The sequence below is a fragment of the Oncorhynchus mykiss genome, chromosome 19 (genome assembly GCF_057628025.1).
Source record: "Oncorhynchus mykiss isolate SJ-2025 chromosome 19, ASM5762802v1, whole genome shotgun sequence".
Taxonomy (NCBI): domain Eukaryota; kingdom Metazoa; phylum Chordata; class Actinopteri; order Salmoniformes; family Salmonidae; genus Oncorhynchus; species Oncorhynchus mykiss.
The window spans coordinates 42900044-42913439 of NC_143040.1; the positions used below are offsets into that span (position 1 = coordinate 42900044).

At 37.0% G+C, this 13396-nt stretch overlaps 2 protein-coding genes across 2 annotated transcripts in view; both read right to left on the minus strand.

Annotated features, from left to right (window-relative positions):
- Positions 1-1192: 1192 nt before the first annotated feature.
- foxg1a (forkhead box G1a) lies at positions 1193-3571 on the minus strand. The gene has a single exon (XM_021573997.3). The coding sequence runs from the start codon at positions 3389-3391 to the stop codon at positions 2153-2155; it is 1239 nt and encodes a 412-aa protein (XP_021429672.1). The 5' UTR covers positions 3392-3571; the 3' UTR covers positions 1193-2152.
- Positions 3572-10691: 7120 nt separating this feature from the next.
- sptbn5 (spectrin, beta, non-erythrocytic 5) overlaps positions 10692-13396 on the minus strand; it is a 55197-nt gene continuing 52492 nt past the window's right edge. The window contains exons 68-71 of the mRNA XM_036954684.2: positions 13274-13365; positions 12965-13084; positions 12453-12754; positions 10692-12199 (exon numbers count right to left, since the gene is read on the minus strand). Coding sequence (XP_036810579.2) covers positions 12051-12199; positions 12453-12754; positions 12965-13084; positions 13274-13365 — 663 coding nt within the window. The 3' untranslated portion in view covers positions 10692-12050. The remainder of the gene's footprint in view (positions 12200-12452; positions 12755-12964; positions 13085-13273; positions 13366-13396) is intronic.

Sequence of the window (13396 nt, forward strand, 5' to 3'; positions counted from 1 at the left end):
CATAAGCATAAAAATCATATTAAATTTAAACCTAAGAAGTATTATTTTGCCAGTTGCAATTTATTTTATTCCAAATATTCCCTGTGGGCATAGCCTAAACTTGAAATAAGAATATTTACAGAATTCGCTGTTTTAAATTTCTTATTCAACTACGAATACATCTAAATACTATTTTAGAAATGGGTGAGAAACGACATTTTCTGCTTCAAATGTATCATTATTTCTAGTAGCACCTATATATTTCCGTAGTTTAGGAAGATATATTTCTTCAAGATTTAACCCTACCTCATTCGGTCTTTGTCTTTTGAGTGGTCACCCCATTTAACATCTGAACGATAACATCTAGCGAGGAGATATTGAGTTGCACTAGTCCATTGTGAAAAGCAGTAAGGTTATTGCATTACATTCAGACTCATTTAACACGATGGTCTTTAGGAAATTAACAAATTACTGACCGCACAGTATTGAAAGTTATACGCTTATGTTGTGTTTCATTTGCATTAGGCCTTACTATCATTTGGAATTTAAAAAACAAAAACAAAGAAACCAGGAAGTGGAAAGTATTCCACAGGTCGTAGTAGACATGTCATGCATTTCCTTATTATTTATGTAGGCTATATTAAAACACAGTGCCTTTAGGAAACCATGTATGACCTGGTCTACATTGCAATCCATAACACTTCACTTTTAAACAAGTTATGCCCCCGAAGCTAATACATCATTACTCATCAAATAGAAGATATGAGATGGGAGGAGGCCAAATACAAGACCACACAAACAACAGCGGTTAAAGCGTTCAAACCGTATCCAAAACCTTAAGCAGCCTGCACGAGACCATGATTAGTCTCGGCATTATGCAGGCCTACTACTAGATGTGTCTACTTTTACGCATCACTTTAGAACACTACTTGTCATTTGTGGTTGTAGTTTATTTAACATGGGTAGGACTGGTTTGTTTTTAACTAACAAATATTAAGTACCAAGTGGTCAAAATAAGGGAGGCAAATGAAGCTGAAACATTTCTGTGCCAGTTTGTTCTCAAAGCCAAACGCTGAACGAAAAAGGCCTAGGTCCTATACCCGCACAATGTTGCCTGCGCAGCCATCCAATTAACAACCACATACAACATAACAACCGAAACGTACTACTATTGTAATACGAATGGAAAAAAAGACAAAGTTTTCATCAGATATGGACGTAACCTATTCTTTTATTTTGTTCGATAAACAGTTTTAGCGACAAACACGGGAATAAGACCACAATATCACAACCATGAAATTTAAAGACGACATAAACAATCACTCCATATTTTTATGAGGCATTTGCTCAACACGGGTTACACGTTCGCAAAGTTAACCTATAATTACAATAGGTATATTGACATTTGACTAATTACAAAATGGATGTGACCAGGTGGTGACCACATACAGTACAATATGCACAACACAAGTTAAAAGGCATTCGTTCATTTTGTCCCCTTCTGAATCTGTTCTGGTGTTGAATAGTGAAATTCTCGAGTATTTTTTCTAAACCCATTCTTTGGTCTATAAAGTATAACATTGTGAAAATATTAGCCTATATATAAATGAATGTCAGTATAAAGTAGCCTACTACTTTGTTCATTATGGGAGAGGACAAAATAACAAAGAGCCATGGGTTGGTATGGTTATTCTGCATTTTAAAAACACATTTATTTGAAAAGAAACAATTAAAATTAGTGTTGAATTGCTTTGCAACAATCATATTCCACCAGCGCACTCATGATACGTGATAATACTGCAAACATGGAGACTGGTGGTTCATGTGATGGTATTAGATCACAAGATTCTTAATATTAAAATTAGGCAAATCTGCAGACACTATTTAAATACACATTCTAAGGTAATGCCTCAGTCCAAAAACTACGTTCTCTTCGTTTTTTTTTCCGTATCACATTGCACGTTGCTGACAGTGGAATAATAAACAACTCCCCGACACATTACATTATGTACAGAGAAATAAATGCAGAATATTAATAAAAAATACCTGGGCTTCAGTTCGGGCTGCTTTCATTTTGTTTTCTCTTTGTTTAATTTCGCTTTTCTTTATATATTTTACAATGTAAATGGGTGTAAAATGTTCACTTACAGTCTTGCTCCCGTGGGATGTTTTGTTAGTGTATAAGTGGATTTGAAGTTGACCCTTGATTATGATGTGTGAAGTAATCAGAAAGTCCTCCAGAAAGTCCAGAAGAGAAACTTGGTAGAGAAGACCTTAAGGACTCACAGGGAAGAGATGAGGGCGCCTGCGGGGAGGAGGAGGAGGAGGCAACCCTGGCCGCCATCGAAGCGCTGCTCTGGGAGGTCATTGATGGATGCGGGACATGGGGGAAAAAGTAACTTGTCTGTCCTGCAAGGAGGTTTATGGACGAACATGGGTTTAAAGAGTAAGTCCCGGAGCAGGGCACCGATAGACCACATGGCACAGAGGCCGCCAACGCCGCCGCCGTTAGGTGATGAGTGGCATAGGGAATGTCTCCATTCACAAGTCTGTCAACACTCAGGCCATTGGAAGAAGGGAAAGAATGGTTGTTCCCCAAACTGTTTTGAGTCAACATTGTACTGTAGGACATAGGATGACTAGGGTATGGCGATGATGTCCCATTGTAGCTCAACGCGCTGCTGGCCCTCGGATGGTGAAGCGAAAGAAACGGTGACATTGGCCAATATAGAGAGCCGGCTCTATCCATAAAGGTCAACCCCGTGGAAGTAAGGCGAGCGCCTCGCTTAAAAGCCAACTTTGCCCTGGATGTGGTCGATCTCCTGCGAAGTTTGCCGGTTGTCCCACCGATAAACACATCGTCACTCGAGGGGTCAAGCATCCAGTAGTTCCCCTTACCCGGGTCATCATAGTGCCGCGGGACTTTAACAAAACATTTGTTTAGGCTGAGGTTATGCCTGATGGAATTCTGCCAACCCTGCTTGTTCTCCCGGTAATAGGGGAAATTCTTCATAATGAACTCGTAAATACCGTTCAGAGTTAGTCGTTTCTCCGGACTCTGCCGAATAGCCATCATAATTAAAGCATTATAGCTAAATGGTGGTTTCTCGTACTTGCCGTTTTTCTTTTCACCATCTTTCCCACCGCTCTCCCCCTCTTTGCTATCCTTCTTCTCTTCCTGTTTTTCCTTCTCGTCAGTGCAAGTCGTTTCATTGGACGAATTTTCGATTTTGGTGCAAATGTTCTCCGACTTTGGGTCCTGCACCAGGGTAGGTAAAGGAATCTTCTCCTCTTCCTCGTGGACGGTTCTGTGGTGGTTGTCACTTTGGACGGCTTCAGGCACCAGACTGTTTATACTGAACGATGATTTAGGAATCATTTTCACTTCTTTCCGTTCTCCCATATCCAACATCACACGCAAGGTAAAATGACAACAAGCAGCAGCACAGTTGTGTCTCAATCTCTTACGCCTGCAACTCTGCTAATAAAAAACTACTATTTCATGTTCTTTACAGCACATCGATAGGAGACAGATAGCTACAATTAATTATGGAGCCACAGACACTAAGATGTAAACAAAAAATGGTTGAACCTTTACAGTTGAGAGCCAACCACAGCACCATAAGTATTAACGCGTCCTCCCTCCTTCCAGCCAATCACAGAGCAGTTCTTAGCTGTTGCTGAAGTGCGCAAGGATACACATCCACCAATGCAACGCAGAATGGGCTCATCCCCATCAACAAAGGTTTTCTTTCTCGGACAAAATTCATACCAAGAAAATATACCACATATGACTAACCTTAATCCATTTCACTGCTCTTGATATTTCCAGATTGCTGATTCAACATATCTCTGCGTCTTCAAAAGTTTGTGTACATTCCCATGGTAATAAACACAAGAGGGACACATAAATGTAGCGACCGAGGAGAGGTACTACTTTATGTCTCAAGCATAAGTAGCCTACTATTAAAATGTTGATATTAGATTAGACGTTAAAGAATGGACATTCATTTGTGTTTTTTATATGGAGATCTCCACAGTAACACAGTGGTCATTATTACATGTTCAGGTAGTATTTAAAGATACTTAATTCATAATTAATAATGTTTGTTTACGGTCCATCTTTTTAGAGCTCAAGTAAATTCAACCCTCGGCCCACCGCTACTTGGAGCCCAAGATCTCCATCGTGCGCTCGTGCGTAATGGTTTGGAGTTACGGTTTTGAGAAGTAATCCATATATTTTTTTCCAATAGGCTATGCGGCGTTGCAAACATCACCAACATATCATTATTAGTAGAATTGTTAGGCTTACTATAACTCGCCTACCAGTTGTAGTAGGCTTTCCTGCTAATAGTTGTATGCCTAGTATAGTAGCCTATAGGCCTAGTATTCATATTGGTGGTAGGCTACTACATAATACCTAGGCCTATAATGAGAATAATTATCACCATACTAGTAAATCACGATGACGGGTAACAAGGTAACAAGGGATGTTGCAATTTATAGAGCAAGGGTGAGACGTTTTTACCGGGATTATAAACATAAAAACTGTTTAATCCTTTTTTTTACGAAGGGTTCTCAGTTATAGTGGGAATTTATCGATAGGGGAGAACTGTACTAGTATATTTAGCCTACAAATATGTGTCCCCAGTAGTCATAACGCTCCAAGAAACAAGTTTTGCACCTTCGAGTCAATTGTCATAACCCATCCTCCATTGTCTTCATCTGAAATATTACATTCAAACACAAATGTATTACTTTAGTCCAGGTGCGTAACAGCCTTGCGAGAACGAGTAGACTAAATGTTGAACATCATAGGTTTTCACATAGCTCAGCTCAGACCAGCTCCAGGTCAGGCCAGTTTATTATATTATAGCTGTCTATTTGCGTTGTTGTATTTGTGTGTTAAGGTAAACTCATATGGATATTTGTCAGGATGAGCGACACACGCACGCGCGCGCGCGCACACACATACACATACACCCACACACACACACACACGCAGAGACAAATTCACCAAGCAGAGAGCGCACAAGCGCACAGGAGAGAAATAACTGATGGGAAGGAGAGATACAAACAGAGAGCCTCGTGAATTCCCACAAGGTGACTTTTTTTGGCTCGACCTACTGTTGATGCACACTCATGTAAATATTAGTGGCATTTGTTAAAAATGTCAAGCCAACATCATGTGTTTTAAGAAATGTTAAAATAGTGATTACATATACGCATAGATATCCAAAAATAACACATAGTTGTATAACAGTCATAGTTCGTTTTCCTTTAACAACACAATGAAACAAAAAACAGCATGTTATTTAGCCTATTTTGGGCATTTCATTATGTTGTTATGATATACAATATGTCGTCTTGTGGTTAGTCACGGATGATTCAAGACAGTGCTATGACGAATGGCTACCATGGATACTTTTGGCTGCTATTATTACCACAATAATAATAACCGCAACAATAGCCTACGTAATAATAATAATAACAATAGTGATGCTGTTATTGTAACGCACTTCATTTTTATCACATTTCTGGAGAGACATGTAATAGTTTGTCAATGGAGAAACACTGGCCAAAAACATGGGACAAAGCATGATGAGTATATTTGAGTAGGCCCATTTTTCCAAATATAATCGGTAAGTTAAATTTCATCAACACCCTTGGTAAGATATATATAATTGTCAAGTGCAAACGATTTATTTAGTCCTGTAATTTCATTTCCGGTTTGCAAAAGAAAGGTAAACTGTGTAGGCCTACAAGCACTAGCAACGCTCATATCTCATCTATGCGCAATCTGATGGTTTGTCTTGCATTCTCATGGTGGTCATGAGTCCAACTATCCCAGAGATTAGCTGTTGTACAAAGAATGTGATACTCCTGAACAGCCTTATCGCATCACTTAAAAGGAATGGACTGGTTGTCAACGCTTTCTTTCAGCAAGTTAACAAACAAGGTCATGAGCGCCTGGTATTATCTCTGCAATTTGTATCCTCTATTTTGTTGTAGCAAATTAGTTTGCACTCCACCAATAAATGATTTAATAAATGTAACGAATAAATGCCATTTATATGAGTAGAAAACTACCAGTAGTAGCCTATACTTTAAATATATTTGAAATATAGGATGAAAGACAATTATAGTCATGTGCTGTGCCCATGGTGTTCAAGCACGTGCATCCGATTTCATCACAAATCAAAATTCTACACTTTACAAATTAGGATTACAAAAATCGTTTGTTGAGTGTATGTTTGAAGGCCATTTATTTTAATAAACACAATCATAGGGTTTAGCACAGTTGGAGATGCTGCAGCTACTGATGATGATGATGACTTTTGGGAGTGCAACTGAAAGTAAATAATACAAGTCTGAATCATAAGGTGTATAAATATAGCACATTCTAACCTAGCATACTACAATAACCCATGCACAGGCCTGATGCACAGCAAATCTCTGTTGAGGATTAATAGTCAAGAGTAGGAAAGTAGCATTTCTTGCGACTAATGCATGATAAAACACTTTTATTACTCTCTGATTTACAATGGTTGCCTACACTGTAAATCCGGATAAGTTCTGGCTACACAAACATTTTGAGGAAACCGATGACCTAAAACAAATTCAGTTAAGAAACTTAAATAGCTGAAGTGAGCCGTACTAGCTTCATATGAGTAATACAAATGCATTTTATTTGTAAGGGACTCTTACATTTCCAGCCCCCACTAAGCCACGCCTTCAATAATTTCCCGGTATACAGTGGCCTGAAAGTCATAGTTTACAAGCCACATCAGGCCTACTAGTAGGGTTGCAAAATTCCACAAACTTTCATTAAAAAAATATATATATATATATATATATTAATCTTCCAACCAGGATTTCTGGAAAACCTGGGAAATTTACCAGAAACTGTAAATCACATTGTGCTGGCATGCAAAGTAACGTGTAATTCCTATTGGAATCTAGCCAGTGTTGGGTAGTTCAACTGTTGGATAGCCTAAGCCATTTAAACTGGAACACCCATTTCAGTAACAGGCGCAAAAATGAAATGACTGGATTAGTTTAGAATTTTTTTTATCTTTGTGTAGTATAACATTTAATCAATCAATCACTAAATGTACATGCAAAAATACAGATATTAATAACAATTCCAGAAAAAAAATCGACCTGCAGTAGAGCATGCTGTTATATCTTTAAAAAAAAATGTTGGTGTGACTTCTCATTTCGTTTTGAGTTTGTGGTACTAACGTTTTAAGTAATAATTACTTTTCATTGACTTTGAGTACAACTTACTAGAAGTATTTGAGTTAAAACATGCCTTGGGGTTTACAGTGATATAGACCTATCTTAAATAAAATAAAATGTTATTCTTATACTATAGAAACCGTATTTCCATAAGGGAACCTACATTAAACAAATGGTAGAATGATACTATTGGTTTAGAACAGGGATGGGCAACTGGCAGCGAACCTTTTTGTAGGCCAGAGGATCAATTTCCAAAAACGAAAGAAGAAATATGTATATATCACACACATATAATTTCGAAATTGCACCTTATATATCCTACTATTTCAACTCTCAACAGTAAGTTGAGACACCGACAGAGTTCCTAATATATATAATATGCTGAATGTACTGTATTAGGAACTCAGTTGAGGTCTCAACTTACTGTTGAGAGTTAGAATAGTAGAATACACCAGGTACAATTTGGTTGTGCATCAGAAGTTTTTCTCTTGTGTCAGTCAGTAGCTAGGTTTCCATCCAATTGGCGGCAGATTTTCATGCAAATATTCAAAAATCTGCATAAATAAAATGTTTATACATCAGAGATGTTGAATCAAATCAAATTGACTTGAATCAATTTGAATCAGATCAAAATGACTTGTTGCCGGTCAATGTCTATGCGTGAAGACATAGTGCACATAAAAATTACTTTTGCTGTTCAGTTCCCATGTAGAGAAAAATAAATAAATGCCATCGTATTTTCAACTCTACTGATGGTTTGTCACTAAAAATGTTGCTTTATATAGCGAGTGTGCCCACTCTGGTATTGGCATATGTGCTCTAGCCACTTATTTAATCAGTAGCCTAATAAACGGTATGCTTTCCCAAATGGTAGTGGGAGGACCACACAACATGTCATCGTGTGACTTCAAGTTTTACTTCAATATGATTGTTATTATATCAATATTTGCGCATAAAACAGTTGACACCGCCCTTTCTTGCATAATTCCTTTTACCTACACAAAAAGATCCCACATTGTCTAGTATATTTAGTTTTGTCGATATTTGGAAAGTTTACCAAGAAGGTATAGCCTACATGATGAGATTATTATGGACAAAATAGCGAGATTATTTGTATTTGTCAAAAGGCAGCCAAGCATTTCTCATATAATTAATTTTACACTCATAAAGAGAACCTACCTTGCCTAGTGTATTTAGTATATTTTTTTACATTTGAAAAGTTTACCGGCACAAATGTTCAATTTCCATCAGGTCTGTCCTGTCGTTTTTGATCCTACATGTAGCCTACTTTACAGGCATAAAAAGCTTGCATGTAAACCTGGTGACTGACAGTCACTCAATTAGCCCATGTCCGCTAAGATTGGTAAATTAGTATAGTGGCCAGCTATCTAAACTTGTAATCATCAACTAAATGTGGCTTAGGGCCCCCAAAAGTCTAGGGCCGGCCCTGACTGAGTGTGTGGTTTTTTGTGGCCCCCAAAGTTGCCCATCCTTGATTTAGAACACAACTACGGCCATAAAACTAGAATGATATCAATAATTCCAATCATGTTATGTTTCACGTATAAAAAAAGATGCAAACCTAAAACAAAACGCTTACAATTTAATCTCAGACTGACAACCATAATTTATTGAAAGTACTAGTTTAATCTTTATAATAAATTGAGTGTAGGCATGGATTTGTTTGAATACAATGACAGGGCTGCTCGACACATAGGCTACTGCAAAATATTTATAAACACGCCGTTGATGTAAACACATTATTATTCACTTTAGGGCACAAATAAATAGTGTTGTGTGGAAATAAGACGATAGGCAAGCAGACATACCGCAAAACTCCGTTATAAAACTGATGGAAACTGGCGCACATCTGTGAGAGCAGAGAGCCCCCTAGCGGTAGAGGAGCGAAGGGCTTTTGGTTTAAAAAGCAGGCGTATCCCGGAGAGGGAATCTTATTATTTATGGAGAAAGGAATTTTGATTAAATTGATTCAATGAAAATTCAATGTTTGATCGGGACTTTAAATAAAATTCACCTAAAACTATTGTCTGCATGTGTTTTAATGGAAAAATTAAAACAAGTTCACCCTGCAGTTTATAAGCAACTTAGAACAATTTGCTAATTGAGGTATGAAGATAAAGTATCTGTACAACTGTTGTCACAGCAAACCGTCTATATTTATTTATAAACTTGATAAATAATAATGAATCATGTATTCGATATTATTTGATCATACATTTGATTATCAAATTGGTGTGGTTGTGGATTCCTTTTATGGACCTAACCTACCGGCAACCTTTACAATGCTGTTTTTGTCGTTTAGAGGTGCTGCTGTGTAATAAGTCGGATAAGTCTACAGTATTTTGACTGTTGTGTTCTGTAGTAATGTGTGGATATTTGAACCATACTTCAAAAGGTGAATAGAGACTATTTGCCTTTCGTTTTCCCTTAATGTACAGTCGGCTATTTTATGAACTTATTGGTTTACTCAAGGAGTGGGAGCCCAATTTAACCAGGCTTAAATTGGGTATGTGTGTGTGGCATACATTTGTATCCTGCAATAAATCTTAAAGATGAAAAGTAACGCTAAATATAAAGCCAATTTGAATACACATCAGGGGGTTTTAATTTACTATCGTGTATAGGTCTATTGAATGAATTAGAAACAAAACACAAAATTGAGGATAAGAGATGTGTCCCTTTTACAATCTTGTCATTTTGGGAAATAGCCTATCATTTGGAGTTTTAAAATTATTTTCTCAAGAATAATGTATTTCCGATTTATTTGACTGATTTTACTGGCCGAGAACAACATTGTTAAATCTTTGAGCTGTGTGGTGATTCATTAAATCAGCTGCAGCTGCTTTGGGAGACGCGTGATCCGAATAACAACTAGGGACTGGCTTCTGATCAAATAACCTATCGAATGAAGACAATTCTATAGGCTTGGGGTTACCAACATAGTTTACAATGAAATATTTTTTGCAAGCAAGCGGAATGATGTGATTTTGTAGAACAGGAAATACAGGCACATATATTATGCGTTAATATTCAATAGAATTTGTAAGGCTACATCTGGTGCTTTGACAAATAAACCATTTTCCACCCTGTAACCTGGTAGAGCATGACATTTGCTTATGAATGATTTCTAAAGATTCTCTGTATAGGCCTTCTTAAGCCTTAAATTGTTGAAAATGTCAAATGTGTTATTATTACTATACAATTGGGCTGTTTTTTTTTCTTTTTCTTTTCGATTACAATTCAAACTAAGGCTACCGTGTTCAAAACACAATGTCCTTTAATTAGGCCTACTGGAAAACCTCAAACTAATGTAAACGTAATAAATAAACCTACTATAAATACTAACCACCGCACAGAAATGATCCAGAAACAAACTACCAAAATAAATTATCTTGCCCATAACCTCTATACATTACAATCATTGTGTTTGAGGCAATAAAAGAGCCCACATATGAAATCCCCTTTATGATTTTTATTCTACCCACACGTCTAGTCTTAATGACACCAAATGAGTAATCAAACCCATGACCTGAAATATCATGGCACATTACCCAAATTGTTTAACAAGTTAAATGCAATAATCACAAATAGACAAAGCTCAAGATGTTAAATCACACGGCAACATCTCGAATTAACTGCAAGGGATAGACTGTCTTGTTGCTTTATTGTCTCTGACGCCATCAAGCGGTAGCAAATGTTGCTGACTCAAGAAGGCATATAGTCCGGAAGGCCTAGGATCGAAAATGCTGAAAGATCATTCATTTGTGGCATGTACTTTGCTGACACTTATTGTAGGGTTGTATATTGTGGTCCGATTCTTTACGCATTTCTCAATTCCAGTGAAATTGAACATTTCCATCAAAGACATTTATTTTTACAGAATCCGCAAAACATTCATAACCGTTTAATGAGATGATCAAAAGTGAAGGTATTTTGGCTACTAGCCTACACAAAAAAGCGTAATACATGTGGAATATTGGATGACAAAAATTGTCCCCTTATTTTATCTGAATGCAGGCTTTTATTATACTAACACATTCCCAATCTAAAATATGTCATTTAGTTGATTCTTAGTTGCAGTCTAAACCGAAAGTAATTAAAATACGAATGACTTTTGCAAAATGTATAATGTAAAAGTTGTAAAAGTACACCCATCATAATCATTAAAATGAATTGCAAAAATGATACTAACGTTGAAAAATGTCCTCTCATTTCAATTAAACTATTTAAAGAATACACTTCATATCATGTATTTCTTTCTCACTCAATATGCTGTTAAAAATATTTTCACATTTTCAAAACAAGATTGGCAGCCTATAATCCATACAATTAAATATCGGTGACATATTTACTTAAAATAGACATGTATAATTCTAATATCGGCAAATCTGTCATTGACATAATGCATAATTAACGTGAAACTTCGTTTGAGCATGGTAAGGATGATCTATTTATACGTTTCTACACAAGAGATATTAGTTCAATTACCAAATGTGGTGATTCGAAAATGATTGTGGTTTGAAATGTGTAAAATGAAATAGGCCAAACTGAATGTAATTATTTCTATTGAATAAATACATTCGCTTTTTATATAGGCACTGGCATAAAATCTCATGAGCATGCAGCCATCTTGAGTAGATCAGCACAAGGAGAAAATGAACATAGAAATTGTTGCTAACATATCATAAACCAATGCTAATGGTTAACGACAGAAAGATTGTGGCATTTGATTTGACCATTGTAAAGGTAATATTAAGATATAAATTGTTAAGATGACTCTATTCTAATAACACAGGAAATATCCCAAATCACTTTCCGAAGAGCTTCTTGAAGACACTCTTGTTCTTGGGTTTGTCTTTGGTCTCAGGGTCATTGAGGCTTTGTGGCGGTAGAGGAGGTTGGGCGGTGGGGGGATGCCTCCCCTGTAAGGAACTCAGGCTCTGAGTTATTACAGTCCCTGGAACAAGACCGCACATTATGTTATGTGGCATCAAAGTATTTCAGAGTATTTTATAAGGATTTATTAATATAATTACAATGTTAACATGCCAAAAAATGTAGTGAAGAATTTAATTTCTTTGTGTACCAAAATCGTTGTTTGTAACCATTATGTTGGTTATGCAGTCTCACCTGGAATTTATTTCAGTTTCAAAATGGCTGTTTTTTGTAATATTTCAAGTTGTGGGAAACTAATGCATGTGTAGTCTCACCTTCATCTTTGGTCCCCCCTCCTGTAGGGTAGCGGTGTTTGTTGTAATAGGTATGGGGGGGCTTTGGTGGGGGCCCTATATCGCTCTCAAAACTTTCATTGGAAACCACACTTTCTCTGGAGCCAACTCTAGAACCAAAACTTTCATTGGAGCCAACTCTAGAACCAACACTTTCACTGGAGCCAACTCTGGAACCAACACTTTCACTGGAGCCAACTCTGAGAAACCCTTTGTTCTCAGAAGCATCATTGATGTTGACCTGTTTGGAGTACTGATGATCTACTGTGTCCTTTGAGGAGTTCCTGAAAGAAATGGGAATTGGCAAATGTTTCAAATATCAAGATACTATATTCACTCAATTTTATAATGAGAACAACACTCAAAAACACCAGGATTCAAATAAATTGTTTATTTGGCAAACTATTCCAGTAAAGGCACTGGTAAAAGATGTGTTATTAATTTATAATAACAACATTTTAAGAAATGGACCTTCTGTTTGACAGTTGCCTTACTCAGAATCCTCAGAGTCAGAGGAGCTTCCAGACTTGGTGCAGTTCTGAAGTTCCTCTACCCATTTGAGCTGCTGCTCTCGGCTAAAGGCAGCGAACAGGTACTGACTTCCATCATCCAGACTAACGGACATACACAGACAGCAGAACAGACGGTCACATGCAATTACATTTTGTCAGAGGAGGCAGTCTTTGTATACTTTATCTACAAATCCTCAAACTTCTAACATGGCATGTTTTATACAGTACTTAGAAATAGCTTGATTTTCCACTTTAAGCATGGATTCTCTTTCAGTAATGTTTAAGGCTCACGTTAGTTTGAAGGTATGGTCTTTTCTCCTATAGTATGGGTTTTCCTTGCACACTGCTCCAACCATATTGATGGGGGGCCATAGGGAAGACCTCTGTAAAAAAAAAAAAAAAGTAGTGACATAC